The 20077-nt window shown below is 34.4% G+C and overlaps 1 protein-coding gene across 5 annotated transcripts; it reads left to right on the plus strand.

Annotated features, from left to right (window-relative positions):
• The first annotated feature begins 123 nt into the window (after positions 1-123).
• LOC132910867 (dynein heavy chain, cytoplasmic) lies at positions 124-19980 on the plus strand. Of its 5 annotated transcripts, none has more exons than XM_060966965.1 (23): positions 124-532; positions 1123-1640; positions 1747-2841; positions 2915-3050; positions 3111-3484; positions 3728-3763; positions 5064-5135; positions 5208-8558; positions 8639-9033; positions 9115-9425; positions 9514-9602; positions 9804-9833; positions 9974-11120; positions 11192-11687; positions 11775-12390; positions 12471-13265; positions 13330-13531; positions 13689-13884; positions 14976-15093; positions 15181-15552; positions 15632-18394; positions 18665-18862; positions 18929-19980. In XM_060966965.1, exons 1-23 carry the CDS (start codon positions 289-291, stop codon positions 19361-19363), a joined length of 13989 nt encoding a protein of 4662 aa, XP_060822948.1. In that variant the 5' UTR covers positions 124-288; the 3' UTR covers positions 19364-19980. The 5 variants fall into 5 exon arrangements, with proteins under 5 accessions (XP_060822948.1, XP_060822947.1, XP_060822949.1 ...); XM_060966964.1 differs by lacking the exon at positions 13689-13884 and adding an exon at positions 14351-14549 and having other exon boundaries at positions 125-532; XM_060966966.1 differs by lacking the exons at positions 9804-9833; positions 13689-13884 and adding an exon at positions 14351-14549 and having other exon boundaries at positions 125-532.
• The last annotated feature ends 97 nt before the right edge of the window (positions 19981-20077 follow it).

The following is a 20077-nucleotide window of genomic DNA, read 5'->3' on the forward strand; positions in this document are numbered from 1 at the left end:
AACTGTGCAATTACGATTTGGTAGAAGTTGGTAGCAACTGGTAGCAGCTGGTAGCAGCTGGTAGAAATAATATGAAAACTGGCCAAAATGCTGGATAAAATAGGGAGTGAGAAAATGGCGTTATTACTAGAGAATCGTTGGAATCGTTGCAGTCCGTATAGGTAGTTCCGTGCCGTAGTCTATGCCTCCTATATTCGTCATCACTCGTGTGACAGTTCATCCTAGAGCGGGGATCGACTGATCACCCGCTCAAGATTTTTTAAATTTTGCGATATTGATTAACGAAAGATGGGTGACTCCTTGGACGGCACCGGGGAACCGTCCCCGGAGTCTCAAATTGTTATAGTTGTATCATATTCAGCATTCGCTAATTATTTAAAGAAAGTCGTAACGGTCCTTCTACCCGATGAAGATGTGGTACCACCCGCGTTCAATTCTGCTCTAGAAGATAAGAGTAATCAAGAATGTGTAAGAAAATTCTTAAGCGATTCTCAAGTGTGGGCGCTTTACATACAAAGAAGTTCCAGTAAAGGTACGTGGATTGATTTACAATAAATAATTAATTAATTTACTGCTGGGAATTTTGCACTCTGCCCTCTTATGATATCCTCCATTGCAGTATTTCGATACAACGGTACATCAATCCGCGACAGGAAACGTATCCTGAATATTAGTGCGGAGTTTTGTCGTTTGATGCATTTAAATTTCTCATAAACGTGACTCATACGTTAATATAATCAATACACGTAATAGGATTGATACGTTCTTTTTCGTTAATATTCCGTATATACCAGATGTCATAAATATATACCGGTACATATTTTCTTACACTAATTATGTTTTTATTTTCATATTTGATATAATATTAAAATAATTTAAATTATAATGAGTTAAAAAGAAAAATACGAAGTTAAATCATCATGCGCAATCTATTGTAACTACAATTATATATCATATATCTGCTGTCATGAAGTAGCATAATGCTTTGTGAAAAAAAGAAATGTGTGGTTCCTTATTATTTTAAATTACATTATTTTTTGAGAATGGAAATTGACTTTCCGCTCAGTTAAATTCTCGCCTTTCTTTTTATAAATGTGCCATAACTAATTTATTACTTTTCAGAGGAAGATAACAATGAAGGAGATGAAGAAAAAGAAAGTACTGTCTTTTATATCTCAAATGAGATATATTTTACTAGTCCTAAAATGGCCTCCTTAGTTTTAACAAAACGTGCAGCTGTAATTGAAGCTGATAAATCTATCCATTCACAGCTGCGTTTAGTTACATTCTCAGATGGACCACCATATGAAACATTGCATGCAATAAGTAAAACTATGGCACCATATTTTAAAAGTTATGTAAAAGAAACAGGCCGTGCAGACAGAGATGGTGATAAAATGGCACCATCTGTTGAAAAGAAAATAGCAGAACTTGAAATGGGTTTATTGCACCTACAACAGAACATAGATATTCCTGAAATTTCATTGCAAATTCATCCACTTGTAGCACAAGTAATTAAACAATGTGCAGAAGAAAATCGTAAGCCCAAAGTTGCTGATTTTGGTGACAAAGTTGAAGATTCAACATTTCTAAATCAATTACAAAATGGTGTTAATAGATGGATTAAAGAAATTCAGAAGGTAATGGTCTTATGAATTATATATATATATATATATATATATATAATTCATATAATATATATATATAATATATATATAAACTTTATATATATTTGTCTTTTCATAGGTTACTAAATTAAATCGTGACCCAGAATCAGGAACTGCTTTGCAAGAAATTTCTTTCTGGTTAAATTTGGAAAGAGCATTGCATCGAATACAGGAGAAACGAGAGAGTATAGAAATCACTTTGACACTCGATATACTTAAACATGGAAAACGATTTCATGCAACAGTTAGTTTTGATATAGATACTGGCCTACAACAAGCTTTGGCTACTGTCAATGATTACAATCCATTAATGAAAGATTTTCCAATAAATGATTTATTATCAGCTACAGAACTTGAAAGAATAAGAACTAGTGTTCAACAAATATTTATGCATTTACGCAAAATTAGAAGTACTAAATATCCTGTTCAAAGAGTATTGAGGTTGATAGAAGCTATTTCTAGAGATCTAGGACAGCAGCTTCTTAAAGTGTTAGGTACAAGAAGATTAATGCACATTCCATTTGATGAGTTTGAAAAAGTTATGGAACAATGTTTTGAAGTGTTTAATACATGGGATGATGAATATGAAAAATTAACTGGTTTACTAAGAGATATTGTTAAGAAAAAACGCGATGAACATATGAAAATGGTATGGAGAGTATTACCAGCACATAAAAAATTGCAAACTAGAATGGAGCAAATGCGAAATTTCCGTCGGCAACACGAACAACTCCGAACAGTAATTGTTCGTGTACTTAGACCTACCGTTCGTCAGAATAATAATAACTCTTCACTGGAGAATCCAGATAATGATAACGTAAAAGTTGAATTTGCTTTGGATGCAGCAGACGCAAACGCCATTAGTGAAGTAAATTTGGCATATGAAAACGTAAAAGAAATTGATTGTCTTGATATTACTAAGGAAGGTGTTGAATCATGGAAAGCTGCTGTCCGTAGATACGAAGAACGTATTGAGAGAGTTGAAGCAAGAATTACTGCACATCTTCGAGATCAATTAGGTACTGCGAAAAATGCAAATGAAATGTTTAGAATTTTTTCACGTTTTAATGCGCTTTTCGTAAGACCGCATATTCGAGGCGCCATTAGAGAATATCAAACGCAACTGATACAGAGGGTAAAGGATGATATTGAAGCATTACATGAAAAGTTTAAGGTATAAAAATATGGCACTCAAATCTTTTAATTGTAATTATTAATTTGTACTAATAGCTACATTCTCAATCTAGGTTCAGTATGCACAAAGCAAATGTTGTAGAATGAGTATGGTTAGAGATTTACCACCTGTTGCGGGCTCTATTATCTGGGTTAAACAAATAGATTATCAGCTTACAATGTATTTAAAACGGGTTGAAGATGTCTTAGGTAAATATTAAAATTATTTTATATAGTTGCATTGGATTTTCACTTATGTTTCTTACATAGGAAAAGGATGGGAAACTCATATAGAAGGTCAAAAATTGAAAGCTGATGGGGATAGTTTTCGTATGAAACTATCAACTCAGGAAATTTTTGATGATTGGGCACGTAAAGTGCAACAAAGAAATCTTGGTGTTACTGGAAGGATTTTTACAATAGAAAATGTGCGATCACGAACCGGACGTGGCAATGTATTAAAGTTAAAAGTGAATTTTCTTCCTGAGATTATTACATTATCGAAGGAAGTTAGAAATTTAAGGAATCTCGGATTTCGTGTACCTTTACCAATTGTGAATAGAGCACATCAAGCTAATCAGTTATATCCCTTTGCCATCAGCTTGATTGAGAGTATCAGAACCTATGAAAGAACACTTGAAAAGGTAATACTTCGTTTCATTTTATTATTTATAATTATAGTGCTATAATTCATATATGATTTTAAAGAAATTTTATTGAAATATTGCAACGTAATTGTATTGCAATTCTTATTTTAATAATATGAACAATATAAAACTTTAAAAATACAAATGAAAGGATAGACAATGATAGGGAATAGAACCAGGATAAAATTATATATTAGTAATATTGATATTTTTAATTCCTTGAGTGTCCAACATTTTTAGCTTACCAATCGGAGTCCCCACTGCCCCGCACTGAAGGTAGTCATATATGATGCTTTCAGGAATTATGCATTTTGCCTATATCTGCGAATTATATTGTATGCCTGCTTAGTTCTTGTAGAAAAATGTGTACTGCAAGATGATATGATTTTATTTTAGTAACGTAACAAATGGAAGAAACTAGTGAAAAAAGTATGAGTAGGTGAATCATAGGATGTGCGGGAACCCCATAAAATTAAAGCTTTCTCACTTTCGATTACAATATTAATTTTTTTATTCTTTGTAATGTTTCTGATTTTGTTGGCTTTCGAACATCTTACAAAAACTTTAAAACTCATTGTGAAGAAACCTTTGTTTCTGTTCCACGTTCATAGCACTTAGCCAACCGCGCGCGCCACAGCGAGCTATACGTTTCTCACTGCGCTTGGACAAGCCAACTTATACGCTGTCCATCGCGCATTTTTCCAAGTATCGAGGATTAATATTCACTACTTAAAAAACAAAGAAGTCTAAAAATTATTTAGGTGGTCTCTTATATTTTGAGGTAATGATTTTATTTAACGATTTCACATATTGTTTATACGAAACATCAAATTAAAAGTATACATTAAAAGTATAAAACAATATAGGTAAAATTAGAAACATTAAAGATGATTCAAGATAAATAACACAACTTGAACGTGAAATTAAAAATTCATAATGCATTTTAATATCATTTTTACAATGTGGTATCGTTCGATTATAACTTCATTTAGTCATAACAGATAGTGTAACTTTCTAATTAATTTTAACACCACCAAATTAATGTATTTTATTATATACTGTACTTTATAAAAACAGAAAAAGTGACGCAATTAATTGGGAACAATTCCAGGCAAACAATAACTGGTAACAAAGAAAAAAAGAAAAGAAAACGCGTTGCAAAAGTCAAAAGGGAGATCCCCCCGTTCGATCACGCAGCGATGTACTTTACAGAGGGGAGACCTCCCTATTCGGTTGGCTAAGTGTTACTAAGTATTACTAAGTGGTACTTGAAATTTGCATTATGTAATCATAATTAATTTACAGACTTTAAATGGTCGCACATTCAAAAAGTTTAATTGCCTATAATTGATATAGTAATATCTTATATTTCTCAGTTTTTGTAACATGTTAATCGGAAATGAAAATTGCCATATAATTTTTTAGCATAAGCTATGAACATGTAAAACTTTTGTTTGCCTTCTTGTCTGTACATTATTGAATGGTAAATGGTAATTTATGTCGTAAAATTGTATTGATATGATTCGTAATATAAGTTTTTAAAATTGTATTTTATAATTCATTTTTTTTTTCCTAGATCGAAGATAAAGCCAGTATAATTCCCTTGGTTGCTGGAATGCGTAACGATGTATTATCCCTTATTTCCGAAGTAAGTTTTAGTTATGTTATTACATTATAAAATTTTACTATTAAGTACAATCATGTTTATTTTTGAATTTAGGGAATTGCTCTAATTTGGGAAAGTTATAAATTAGATCAATATGTGCAACGTCTTTCCGATGCCGTTGTTTCATTCCAAGAAAAAGTGGAAGATCTTGTGGTAGTTGAAGAGCAATTGGATGTTGATGTCCGATCTCTTGAAACATGTCCATATTCAGCAAATACATTTGCTGATATACTTTCCAAAATTCAAAAAGCTGTAGATGAATTATCTTTAAAAAATTATTCAAATCTAACTATTTGGGTATCTAGACTTGATGAGGAAGTAGAGAAGAATTTAGCAGCTAGATTAGAGGCGGGAATAAAAGCATGGACTGATGCACTTACTGGTCAAAAGAAAGAAGTAGATTTAAGTATGGATACTGATGCACCTTCTCAGCCCACTCATAAACCTGGTGGCGATCCAAAAATTCAAAATCAGATACACGAAGTTCGAATAACAAATCAAACAATGTACTTGTATCCAAGCATTGAAGATGCAAGATTCCAAATAATGCAACAATTATTTGCATGGCAAGCTATTGTTACTTCTCAAATTCGACTTCAAAGTTCGAGATATCAAGTGGGTTTAGATAAACCTGAATCAGGTACTTACAGAAATTTACTTACGAAGTTACCCAATGGGAAACAACCTTTGGAAGCAGCTTATGAAGCGGTTGAATCTAAAATGAAAGATATTGCCGATTATGTAGATCAATGGTTACGTTATCAAGCACTTTGGGACTTACAACCAGACAATTTATATGGAAAGTTAGGAGAAAATATAAATTTATGGATGAAATGTTTGAATGATATTAAAAAGACCAGAGCTACGTTTGATACATCAGATACCAGACGAGAATTTGGACCTGTTATTATTGATTTTGCAAAAGTACAAAGTAAAGTATCTTTGAAATATGATTCATGGCACAAAGAAACATTAGGAAAATTCGGCACTCTTCTCGGCAATGAAATGGCAAGCTTCCACGCACAAGTATCAAAATCGAGAAGCGATTTAGAACAACAATCCATTGAAGCTGCTAGTACTTCCGATGCTGTGGGATTCATAACTTATGTTCAATCATTGAAACGCAAGATGAAAGTCTGGGAGAAACAAGTCGATATATATCGCGAGGGTCAAAGAATTTTGGAACGTCAGAGGTTCCAATTTCCTTCTTCATGGTTGCACGTAGACAACATAGAAGGCGAATGGGGTGCATTCAATGAAATAATCAAGAGAAAAGACACAAGTATACAGACACAGGTTGCGTCGTTACAGATGAAAATAGTAGCGGAAGATAAAGCGGTTGAAATAAGGACTACTGATTTCCTCAGTGATTGGGAAAGAGGAAAACCAGTTGAGGGCCATTTACGACCAGATGAAGCTTTGCAACAGTTACAGTTGTTTGAAAGCAAATTTGCTAGATTAAAAGAAGAACGAGATAACGTAGCAAAGGCTAAAGAAGCGTTAGAGTTGCAAGAACCGGGAGCAGTATCAACTAGCGAAGATAGAATGCAAGTAGTATTTGAAGAGCTTCAAGATTTAAGAGGCGTTTGGTCTGAATTGTCGAAAATATGGGCACAAATCGATGATACGCGAGAGAAGCCATGGTTATCTGTTCAACCAAGAAAATTACGTCAACAGTTAGATGGAATGATGGCGCAACTGAAAGAGCTACCAGCTAGATTAAGACAGTATTCTTCATATGAATATGTTAAAAAAATGTTGCAAAGTTATACCAAAGTTAACATGTTAATTTTCGAATTAAAATCTGATGCCTTGAAAGAAAGACATTGGAAACAATTAACAAAGCAACTTCGAGTAAACTGGGTACTAAGTGAACTTACTCTTGGTCAAGTTTGGGATGTAAACTTACAAAAAAATGAAGGAATAGTAAAAGATATCATTCTTGTCGCTCAAGGTGAAATGGCGCTAGAAGAATTCTTAAAGCAAGTTCGAGAATCCTGGCAAACTTATGAATTGGATTTAATCAATTATCAAAATAAATGTAGATTAATTCGTGGTTGGGATGATCTTTTTAATAAAGTTAAAGAACACATCAATTCCGTGGCTGCTATGAAACTCTCACCTTATTACAAAGTATTTGAAGAAGAAGCATTAACATGGGAAGAAAAATTGAATAGAATCAATGCATTATTTGATGTATGGATAGATGTTCAGCGACGTTGGGTTTATCTGGAAGGAATTTTCTCAGGAAGTGCTGACATTAAAACATTATTGCCTGTTGAGACATCACGCTTCCAAAGCATTAGTTCTGAGTTCCTTGGTTTAATGAAAAAGGTATCTAAATCTCCCATGGTTATGGATGTTCTAAACATTCCTGGTGTACAAAGAGCACTTGAACGTTTAGCTGATCTACTTGGAAAAATACAGAAAGCTTTAGGAGAATATCTTGAAAGAGAACGAACGTCATTCCCGCGATTTTATTTCGTGGGCGATGAAGATTTATTGGAAATTATTGGTAATAGCAAAAACATCGCTAGATTACAAAAACATTTTAAAAAGATGTTTGCTGGTGTAGCAGCTATTCTCTTGAATGAAGATAACACTATTATTACTGGTATCGCTTCTCGCGAAGGAGAAGAAGTACTTTTCCAAAATCCTGTATCTACTATTGATCATCCAAAAATCAATGAATGGTTGACGCTTGTAGAAAAAGAAATGAGAGTTACATTGGCATCGAGTCTTGCAAGAGCAGTACAAGATATTAAACAGTTCAAAGATGGAAATATTAATCCTCAAGCGTTTATGACATGGTGTGATAATTATCAGGCTCAAATTATAGTTTTAGCAGCTCAGATTTTATGGTCAGAAGATGTCGAAGCTGCATTGCATGAGTCGCAAAGCGATCCAAGTAAGAATTCCTTAGAAAGAGTGTTACTACAAGTTGAAGGTACATTAAATGTCTTAGCAGACTCTGTTCTCCAAGAACAACCTGCGTTAAGACGGAAAAAGTTAGAGCATTTAATTAACGAATTTGTACATAAACGCACAGTAACAAGGAGATTAATTGCAAATAAAGTTTCCAATCCCAAAGCATTTGAATGGTTATGTGAAATGAGATTCTACTTTGATCCGAGGCAAACTGAAGTTTTACAGCAACTTACGATACATATGGCAAATGCGAAATTTTATTATGGTTTCGAATATTTAGGAGTACAAGATAGATTGGTACAGACACCTTTGACAGACAGATGTTATTTAACAATGACACAGGCTTTAGAAGCTCGTCTTGGAGGTTCTCCATTTGGACCAGCTGGGACAGGAAAAACTGAGTCGGTTAAAGCTCTCGGTCACCAGCTCGGAAGATTTGTACTGGTGTTTAATTGCGATGAAACATTCGACTTTCAGGTAAATAAAGAATATTATCAAAGCAATGGCTCTACAGCTTTTAAGAAGTTAATTTACTGATGTTTCATTGCATTTCTTAGGCTATGGGTCGTATCTTTGTCGGTCTTTGTCAAGTTGGAGCATGGGGTTGTTTCGACGAATTTAATCGTCTCGAAGAGCGTATGCTTTCAGCTGTCTCTCAGCAAGTGCAAACCATTCAGGAAGCATTAAAAAGTCAGATGGAAGGGAAGAAAGAAGGAACACTCTGTGTAGAATTAGTTGGGAAACAAGTTAAAGTATCCACAGATATGGCAATCTTTATTACAATGAATCCAGGCTACGCTGGACGATCAAATCTTCCTGATAATTTAAAGAAGCTCTTTAGATCACTAGCTATGACTACTCCAGATAGGCAGTTAATTGCTGAAGTTATGCTTTTCAGTCAAGGATTTAGATCTGCTGAAAAGCTAGCATGCAAGATCGTACCATTCTTTAAGTGAGATTTTTATTCTTGTATATCATTCAAGTATATATACCTTTTTTCTTTTTCTTACTAAACATATGGTATTGTTACTAGACTATGCGATGAACAACTTTCCAATCAATCTCATTATGATTTTGGTCTTCGGGCACTTAAATCTGTACTTATTTCCGCTGGAAATGTTAAACGCGATCGAATTCAAAAAATTAAAGAAGGCATGCAGAATCGTGGCGAAACTAATATTGATGAGGCTTCCATCGCTGAAAATTTGCCAGAACAAGAAATTCTTATTCAATCTGTTTGTGAAACAATGGTACCAAAATTAGTCGCTGAAGATATTCCATTACTATTTAGTTTACTTAACGATGTATTTCCGAATGTAAATTACACACGTGCTGAAATGAAAGGTAATTACTACATTTAAAGTCACATATTGATATCTTATACATGTGCTGATTTTCCATTACGTACTACAAATAAAATATATATTCATAGGATTGAAAGATCAGATTAGAAAGGTATGCATGGAAGAGTATTTAGTATGTGGTGAAGGTGACGAACAAGGAGGAGCTTGGCAGGAAAAGGTAATATACATATCATAATATAGAGAGCAATAAATAATCATCTTCTCATTATATTCAGTCTTATCATTGGCATAAAAAAAGAATAAAACGAAATAGCATACATAAAATATTAAAACTTCTGTTTCTTCTGAGAACATGTTATGTAAGATAGATAATATCTTCCTAATTTTTGAATTTTTTTTTATCATATGCATTCCCTAGGAAATGGTCGGTGAGACCTGGGTAGAAAAGGTGAGACGAAAATTAAATCATGGATAGCATTGCATGGTCAACATTTTTCAACTTCATAGATAACATCCTTCATAAATTCGCATGATTATAATCTTTTTCTTATTTTGATAGTTACTATTTTTATAAACCTTTTTATTTAGGTACTGCAACTTTATCAAATTTGTAACTTAAATCATGGTTTAATGATGGTTGGTCCAAGTGGTTCTGGGAAAACGACGGCGTGGAAAGTACTGTTAAAAGCCTTAGAAAGATTCGAAGGAATAGAAGGTGTGGCACATGTAATCGATCCTAAAGCTATTAGCAAGGAAACATTATATGGTGTATTAGATCCAAATACACGTGAATGGACAGATGGCCTCTTCACACATATTCTTAGAAAAATTATAGACAACGTAAGAGGGGAGATCAATAAACGACAATGGATCATATTTGATGGTGATGTTGATCCAGAATGGGTTGAAAACCTGAATTCTGTACTCGACGATAATAAACTACTCACGCTACCAAACGGCGAACGTTTAAGTTTACCTCCGAATGTGAGAGTTATGTTTGAAGTGCAAGATCTAAAATATGCCACGTTGGCTACTGTTTCTCGTTGCGGCATGGTTTGGTTCTCTGAAGACGTACTTTCTACAGAGATGATATTTGAAAATTACATGCTGCGTTTAAGAAACATTCCTCTCGAAGATGGAGAAGAAGATAATCTTAGCAAAAAGGCAACAGAAAAGGACGATACTATGTCTCCTGCATTATCAGTACAAAGAGAAGTTGCTAGCATTTTACAAAGTTATTTTGCTCCAGATGGATTAGTAGTGAGATGTTTAGAGTATGCCATGAAACAAGAACATATAATGGATTTTACACGTCTGCGAGCATTAAGCTCTTTATTCTCTATGCTAAATCAAGCTGTGCGCAATGTTTTACAATATAATCATTCACATACAGATTTTCCGTTGCCAAGCGAACAACTAGAACGTTATATGCCGAAATGCTTGGTGTATGCTTTGCTGTGGAGCTTCGCAGGTGACGCGAAACTGAAAGTTAGATCTGATTTGGGAGATTTCGTTAGATCTATTACCACTGTACCTTTACCAACTCAAAGTAACATTCCTATTATTGATTTTGAAGTAAGCATTCATGGTGAATGGTTACCTTGGAGTAATAAAGTTCCACAGATTGAAGTAGAAACACATAAAGTTGCTAGCCCAGATATTGTTGTACCTACTTTAGATACGGTAAGGCACGAGAGTCTACTTTACACATGGTTGGCAGAACATAAACCAATAGGTAATATTATACTTATAAAAATTATTATAAAATTAGAAACATATAATGATATAATGATATAATTTTTATAGTGCTTTGTGGACCACCTGGCTCTGGTAAAACCATGACGCTCTTCTCTGCTTTACGAGCTTTGCCTGATATGGAAGTTGTTGGATTAAACTTTTCTTCTGCTACTACGCCTGAATTATTGTTAAAAACTTTTGATCATTATTGCGAATATCGTAAAACACCTAACGGTGTTGTACTTTCACCAGTACAATTGGGCAAATGGCTGGTTCTATTTTGCGATGAAATTAATTTACCCGATATGGATAATTATGGAACACAACGCGTAATCTCATTCCTCAGACAATTGGTAGAACATAGGGGTTTCTATCGAACTAGCGATCAAGCATGGGTTACTTTGGAACGGATTCAATTTGTCGGAGCGTGCAATCCTCCAACAGATCCAGGTAGAAAGCCGCTTAGTCATAGGTTCTTACGACATGTTCCAGTTATATACGTCGATTACCCGGGAGAGACATCTTTAAAACAAATTTATGGTACATTTACACGGGCTATGCTTAGGTAATAATAACGATAACGAATGATCGTCTTAAAATTACTGGAATGAAGTAATGAGTAACTCTCTCACTCTACAATTTATTATTACAGGTTAACACCCTCTTTACGAGGTTACGCAGAACCTTTAACGAATGCAATGGTAGAGTTTTATCTAGCTTCACAAGAAAGATTTACACAAGACATGCAACCACATTACGTTTACTCTCCGCGTGAAATGACACGTTGGGTACGTGGAATCTGCGAAGCTATTAGGCCCCTCGATAATTTATCGGTTGAAGGTCTAGTACGCTTATGGGCACACGAGGCTCTTCGTTTATTCCAAGATAGATTAGTAGAAGATTCTGAAAGAGCTTGGACCAACAAAAACATAGATACTGTCGCCATGAAACATTTTATGGGTGTCGATAAGGAGAAAGCATTAGCCAGGCCTATATTATACAGTAATTGGTTATCTAAAGATTATGTGCCAGTTAATAGACAAGAATTACGAGATTATGTTAGAGCAAGATTGAAAGTATTTTATGAAGAGGAATTAGATGTTCCTTTGGTACTTTTTGATGAAGTTCTTGAACATGTTTTACGAATCGACAGAATTTTCCGTCAGCCTCAGGGACACTTATTACTTATTGGTGTCTCTGGTGCTGGTAAGACAACTCTGTCTAGGTTCGTTGCTTGGATGAATGGTTTATCCATTTTCCAAATAAAGGTATTTATCTATAAGCTGTTAGAATTATTCATTTTAAAAGATTTACAATTTATTTAACGTATTGATATTTTATATCAAAGGTTCATAATAAATATACCGGAGAAGATTTTGACGAAGATTTACGTCAAGTGTTAAGACGATCTGGTTGTAAAGATGAGAAAATAGCGTTTATTCTTGATGAATCGAACGTTTTAGATTCTGGCTTTCTTGAACGTATGAATACGTTGCTTGCAAACGGAGAAGTACCTGGTTTATTTGAAGGTGATGAGTATACGACACTTATGACTCAATGTAAAGAGGGAGCACAACGCGAAGGTCTCATGTTAGATTCTAACGAAGAATTGTATAAATGGTTTACTGGTCAAGTTATGAAGAATTTGCATGTAGTATTTACGATGAACCCCAGTACCGATGGTCTTAAAGATAGAGCTGCGACATCACCTGCATTGTTCAATAGATGTGTGTTAAATTGGTTTGGTGATTGGTCAGATAACGCACTTTTCCAAGTTGGCAAAGAGTTTACCAGTCGTGTAGATTTGGAAAGACCTATGTGGAAGTATCCAGATTTCTTCCCTTCAGTTTGTTCTTTAATACCATCACAGCCTTCTCATAGAGATGCTGTAATAAATGCTTGCGTTTATGTGCACCAAACATTACATAAAGCTAATGCTAGGCTCGCGAAACGAAGTGGTAGGACAATGGCTATTACACCTCGTCATTATTTAGACTTTATACATCATTTCGTAAAGTTGTATCAAGAGAAGAGAAGTGATTTAGAGGAACAACAGTTGCATTTAAACGTTGGTTTAAGCAAAATAGCAGAAACAGTAGAACAAGTTGAAGAAATGCAAAAAAGTTTAGCTATAAAATCTCAGGTAAGATAATGATATAAAAAAATATATCTTGTACAGCTTTTTCTCACGTATATCTTGTATATAGGAATTGCATGCAAAAAATGAAGCTGCAAATGCAAAATTACGACAAATGGTTAAGGATCAGCAAGAAGCAGAAAAGAAGAAGGTGCAAAGTCAAGAAATTCAACAACAATTAGCAATACAAACTGTTGCTATTGACCAAAAACGAGACGATGTTATGGCCGACTTAGCACAAGTTGAACCAGCTGTTATTGATGCACAAAACGGTATGTATTATTTATACTCTAGTTTTGATCGGCGCAATGAGTACAAACGGTTGTTATACTTCTGATACATAACTGTAATCGATGTTCTTCCGTATTTTATTTTGAATACCTGAAACATGTGACGCGCATTGTGTTCAAACGTTTGCAATGAGTGTAGCTGTCAAGGGGATTAAGCGGCAGTATCTTGTCGAAATTCGATCAATGGCAAATCCTCCAAACATCGTAAAGGTAGCTTTAGAATCTATATGCTTGTTACTCGAGGAAAATGCTACCGATTGGAAACAGATTCGTGCTATTATTATGAAGGATAGTTTTATACCGACGATCGTCAACTTCAACACAGAAAACATCACGTAAGAAATGATTCTGGATCTGTTGAATGTTCAATCTCGCGTGGGAATTTACCGAGGCAAATACATATAATTCTATAACCGCTTGACATATGTATATGTTATGTAAATGTTATGACTTTTGGCTGAATACAATATACTCACCTACGTATAGCATACGTTCTTATAAGTAGAAAGAAACTTCTAAATTAATTACTTCTAGATAAATTATTTTACTTTAATTTTCAATATATGAATTTTTAAATATTTTCTAGCAACAATTATAAGGACGTGACATGATACGTAAATACTGTGTTACTGTAAATAAATGTATCGTGTTTTTTATCCCTAACTGTCTATAGGTGATTTAAAACGATGTGCAGCCTGCTGCGGAGCTTTCTTCACGTAACATCGTCATAACTGTTCTAATTGCACATGCCTGCACTGTATTTTCCTTGTACTATATAAAGTCATTTCGTTTTTCGTATAGCGGTGAAATCGATAAAGAAACAACATTTAGTCGAAGTTCGGTCCATGGCGAATCCGCCGGCGATCGTGAAGGTTGCACTGGAGTCTATCTGCTTATTGCTCGGTGAAAATGCCAGTGATTGGAAATCTATCCGCGCTGTCATCATGAGGGACAATTTTATCAATACTATTGTCTCTAATTTCAGTACTGAGGATATTACGTAAGCATGCTTTCATTGTTTGTTTACCTTTAGAAATGGTATAATTCTTTGATGTAGGGATCAGCGAACACGGTTCGTTGATACAAATATTTCCTAAAAAATTCATCAAATAGAAGTTCATAATAAGAAGAAGTTGATGAATAATATAATATAATATAATATGAATAATGTCTGAAATGTGTAATACTAATATTTGTTGTATGTATCTACAACTAATCTTTGTGCTTGCTGATCTCAAATCTAAACAAATGTTGGACAAATCACAAAGCACAATTGATACTTAGAGCATGTGAACGATAATTGACAAATTTTGTTACTAACCAAAATTATATGTATAATATAGTATATTAAACTTGAAATTGTTAAAAATCGTTATCAAATTATTGAATTAAGAAATTTAAAGAATTTTTTTATACATTTATTTAGGGATGAAGTAAGAGAGAAAATGAAGAGTCGCTATTTAAGTAATCCTGACTATAATTTTGAAAAAGTTAACCGTGCCAGTATGGCTTGCGGACCTCTCGTTAAATGGGCTACTGCACAGGTGAATATTTAAAAGGAGATATTTGACATAGATTCCGTTTTTCAAAAAAGAAATCATTATTAAAAATATATGATTTAAAAATTTTAGATCGAATATGCAGACATGTTGAAACGAGTAGAACCATTGAGAGATGAACTTCATTCGTTAGAACGACAGGCTGAAACAAATAAGCAGAAGGGTGAAGAAGTAAAAAATTTGATTGCTCAGTTGGAACAAAGCATAGCGTCGTATAAGGAAGAATATGCTCAGCTTATTTCTCAGGCGCAAGCTATTAAAGCCGACTTAGAAAGCGTACAAGCTAAAGTAGATCGTTCTATCGCTTTATTAAAATCGTTAGTAATTGAAAGAGAACGTTGGGAAGCAACTAGCGAAACATTTAAGAGTCAAATGTCTACAATTATCGGAGATGTACTCTTGTCATCTGCTTTCTTAGCATATGCTGGATATTTCGATCAACATGTAAGTATTTAATAATAGTTATCGTGTATGTTTTTTTTTATATAGAATACTGACATATATAACCCTTGATATTTTTTAGTACCGACAAAATTTGTTCAGTACTTGGTGTCAACATTTACAACATGCAAACCTACAGTTCCGACCGGATATAGCGAGGACAGAATACCTCTCAAATCCTGATGAACGTTTAAGGTGGCAAGCTAATGCTCTACCAACGGATGATCTGTGTACTGAGAATGCTATTATGTTAAAGCGATTCAATAGATATCCACTAATTATCGATCCATCTGGACAAGCAACAGAATTTATAATGAACGAATTTAAAGATCGAAAGATCACGAAAACAAGTTTCTTGGATGACTCGTTCAGAAAGAATTTAGAGAGTGCATTACGCTTTGGTAATCCTTTGTTAGTACAAGATGTCGAAAATTATGATCCTATACTAAATCCTGTTCTAAATAGAGAATTAAGAAGAACAGGTGGGCGTGTATTAATCACCCTTGGGGATCAAGATATCGATCTTTCACCATCTTTCGTAATCTTTTTATCAACGAGAGACCCAACTGTAGAATTTCCACCTGACATTTGTTCTCGTGTTACCTTTGTAAACTTCACCGTTACTAGAAGTTCGTTGCAAAGTCAGTGCTTAAATCAAGTTTTGAAAGCCGAACGTCCGGACATTGATGAGAAGAGATCTGATTTATTAAAATTACAAGGTGAATTCCATTTGCGGCTGAGGCAGCTTGAGAAATCTTTATTGCAAGCATTGAACGATGCTAAAGGAAAAATCCTTGATGATGATTCTGTGATAACTACCCTTGAAACTTTGAAACAGGAAGCGGCTGATATTAGTAAAAAAGTCGAAGAGACAGATAAAGTAATAGCAGAAATTGAAACAGTTTCTCAACAGTACATGCCTTTGTCTCAAGCTTGTTCAAATATGTATTTCACGATGGACAGTTTGAATCAAGTGCACTTCTTATACCAGTATTCTTTGAAAATGTTCTTGGATGTCTTCACATCTGTTTTATCTCAAAATCCAAGATTGTGTAATATATCAGATTATACACAAAGGCTATCGGTTATTACAAGCGATTTATTTTCTGCTTGTTACGAACGCGTTGCTCGTGGAATGTTGCATACGGATAGATTAACATTTGCATTGTTATTATGTAGAATTCATCTGAAAGGTATTGCCACAGAATCCACTTACGACAGTGAATTTACATTTTTCTTACGTGGAAAAGAAGGTGTATTAAATATACGAGATCCGATAATGCCTAACTTAAGTTCAGAACAACAAGAAGCTATGATGCGCTTGAGTCTTAGACTACCAGCTTTTAAAAAATTGCGCGAGAAAATTCAAGAAAATGGAGAATTCAATACGTGGTTACAATCACCAACGCCTGAGACGTGTGTGCCGAAGCTTTGGGACGAAGAAAAGCCACTGACGCCAACTGGAACAGCTATGCATCAGTTATTGATAATTCAAGCATTCCGACCAGATCGTGTAATAGCTGCCGCATCTTTAGTAGTAACTTCCGCTCTGGGAGAATCATTCATGGCAGCTGCAGAAGTAGAACTTGATTTTGCTTCTGTAGTTGAGAATGAATTGAAAGCTAATGTACCTGCGTTGCTTTGTTCAGTACCAGGTTTCGATGCCTCTGGCCGAGTGGATGATTTGGCAGCTGAATCAGGCAAACAAATAGCTAGTATCGCAATTGGATCTGCAGAAGGATTTAATCAAGCAGATAGAGCGATAAACATGGCTGTTAAAGCTGGTAGATGGGTATTATTGAAAAATGTTCATTTAGCACCACAGTGGTTAGTACAACTTGAAAAGAAATTGCACAGTTTACAACCACATGCCAGTTTTAGATTATTCTTAACCATGGAGATCAATCCAAAAGTACCAGTTAATTTACTTAGAGCTGGTAGAATATTTGTCTTCGAACCACCTCCTGGAATTAGAGCAAATCTATTACGAACTTTCAGTACAGTACCAGCATCGAGAATGATGAAAGTACCTAACGAAAGAGCCCGTCTTTATTTCTTACTAGCATGGTTCCATGCTATCGTTCAAGAACGTCTTCGTTATGCCCCGTTAGGATGGGCTAAACATTACGAATTCAATGAGAGCGATCTACGAGTAGCTTGTGACACTCTGGATACATGGATAGAGGCTACTGCTATGGGCAGAACTAACTTACCACCAGAGAAAGTACCTTGGGACGCTCTAGTGACACTGCTATCTCAATGCATATACGGTGGCAAAATTGATAACGATTTTGACCAACGTCTTCTTGCATCGTTCCTTCGGAAACTTTTCACTCCGCGATCCTTTGAAGCCGATTTTGCGCTCGTTGCTAACATTGACGGTTTGCAAGGAGGTCAACGACATATTACTATGCCAGATGGTACCAGACGTGATCATTTCCTTAAATGGATCGAATCATTATCTGATAGGCAAACACCCTCGTGGCTTGGGTTACCGAATAATGCGGAAAAAGTACTGCTTACGACCAGAGGCACAGACTTGGTATCTAAATTATTAAAAATGCAACAATTAGAAGACGAAGATGAATTAGCGTATTCTAACGAAGAATCGTTAGATACACCTAGAGAAGCGGAAGCTGATGGCCGACCATCATGGATGAGAACGTTACACAATTCAGCATCAACGTGGTTACAATTGCTTCCAAAAAATTTACCGACACTGAAAAGAACTGTAGAAAATATAAAGGATCCTCTCTACAGGTATTTTGAGAGAGAGGTTAATAGCGGTGCTAAATTGCTGCAAGATGTGATCCATGATTTAGAAGACGTTGTTTTAATCTGTCAGGTATTTTTTCAATTTACATTGATATTGTTGTTAGGAAAAAGTGATCTCTTGACATTCAATACTTTATTTTTAATAAGTATTACATCCAATATACGTATATTATCATATGATTGATATCATTTGATTTGAGAAGCACATCAAACATGATAGCTTTCGTTTGAAAATGAAATATTAAATTTCCATGAAATATATTCTTTTAAAGACAACAGTTAAAAAATTGAGAACTTTTAATATGATCTACTAAATATAAATGTTGTGTTTTCTTTATAGGGTAAAAAGAAGCAAACCAATTATCACAGAACTATGTTGTCAGAATTAGTGAAAGGCATTCTACCAGGTGGTTGGAGACGATACACAGTACCAAGAGGATGCACAGTAATACAATGGATAACAGATTTTAGTCATAGAGTATCACAATTGCAAGAAGTATCACGATTAGTATCTCAAGGCGGAGCTAAAGAAATTAAGGTTTGTTTAATTAAACTTATTTGTGTAGTTAATTATTTACATTTTCTATAATCATATTTGTTTTAGAGTTTCCCTGTTTGGCTTGGTGGATTATTGAATCCCGAAGCATATATCACGGCAACGAGACAGTGCATAGCGCAAGCAAACAGTTGGTCACTGGAAGAACTGCAACTCGACGTAACTATAGGAGACAGTGATAATATTGCAACGGACGATTGTTCGTTTGCTGTAACCGGTCTTAAATTGCAAGGAGCGCAATGTAAAGATAATCAGTTGTATTTGACTTCAACTATAATGACCGATTTACCAGTTACCATGTTGAGGTGGATACGATCTACCACCGATGATGTACGAAAGGGCAAATTGTCTTTACCGGTTTATCTTAACAGCACACGTACTGAATTATTATTTACCGTTGATTTAAACATTGCTCCTAGTCAAGATCCTCACAGTTTTTACGAGAGGGGAGTCGCTGTTCTTACGTCTACTGCTTTGAATTAATACTTATAAAATTAGCAAACTACGGTATTTAACAAATAATATAACGATAAAGTCATAAAGGAATGGGCAAACGAACTTTTCAGAAATAAAGTAGTAAAGAACCTTCACATATATCGTACCGTCTGCTCGAGATGTTTATTAATCTGTTCATCTTTAATTATTTATAAAATATTAAATATTACGAGATCCAATTAACTAGTATAGTATTCTGTCAATGTCACAGTCATCAATAAAAAAAAGTTTGCCCGTTTCTTCTAATATACTAATTGAATACGTAGCAAAGAATATTATTTATCGCTTCAAAACAATTCTTAGCACAATATTTTGTAAACGTGCATTAAAACGAATCATTTTCTTAATAATTAACATAATTGAGAAAGATGTAAGACATCCGTTTTAGAATTGATGTAATACCGAGATTGTAATATATATAGTTTATTTAGTTTTGTATACGTTTAAAACTCAAAGACCGCTTTCTGTAACAAAGTTACATTGTGTTTGCTTAAGTGTAAGTACGAATGTATTGTAGAATCTATATTATTTGAATGGTATCTAATAAAAAACTTAATGTACGATTTACAAGTGTTATTAAAAAAGTAAAATGAGTACCGTTAAAATGCTTTGTACTTTGTTGCTTTGATCAATTATATTAATATCTATTTCTGTAATTATACAATATTTAAAGTATGAACGTTGTTTAAATCTTATCATTAT

This window comes from Bombus pascuorum, chromosome 9, assembly GCF_905332965.1.
Source record: "Bombus pascuorum chromosome 9, iyBomPasc1.1, whole genome shotgun sequence".
In the NCBI taxonomy this organism is placed as follows: Eukaryota; Metazoa; Arthropoda; class Insecta; order Hymenoptera; family Apidae; genus Bombus; species Bombus pascuorum.

What these genes read in the sequence shown, in the direction of transcription:
- LOC132910867 (XM_060966964.1), top strand. Translation starts at nt 289, where the DNA reads ATGGGTGACTCCTTGGACGGCACCGGGGAACCGTCCCCGGAGTCTCAA. An exon ending in TATTATCCCTTATTTCCGAA is followed by an intron (nt 5,136 to 5,207) that starts GTAAGTTTTAGT and finishes TTTTGAATTTAG; the next exon opens with GGAATTGCTCTAATTTGGGA. An exon ending in CACACGTGCTGAAATGAAAG is followed by an intron (nt 9,426 to 9,513) that starts GTAATTACTACA and finishes ATATATTCATAG; the next exon opens with GATTGAAAGATCAGATTAGA.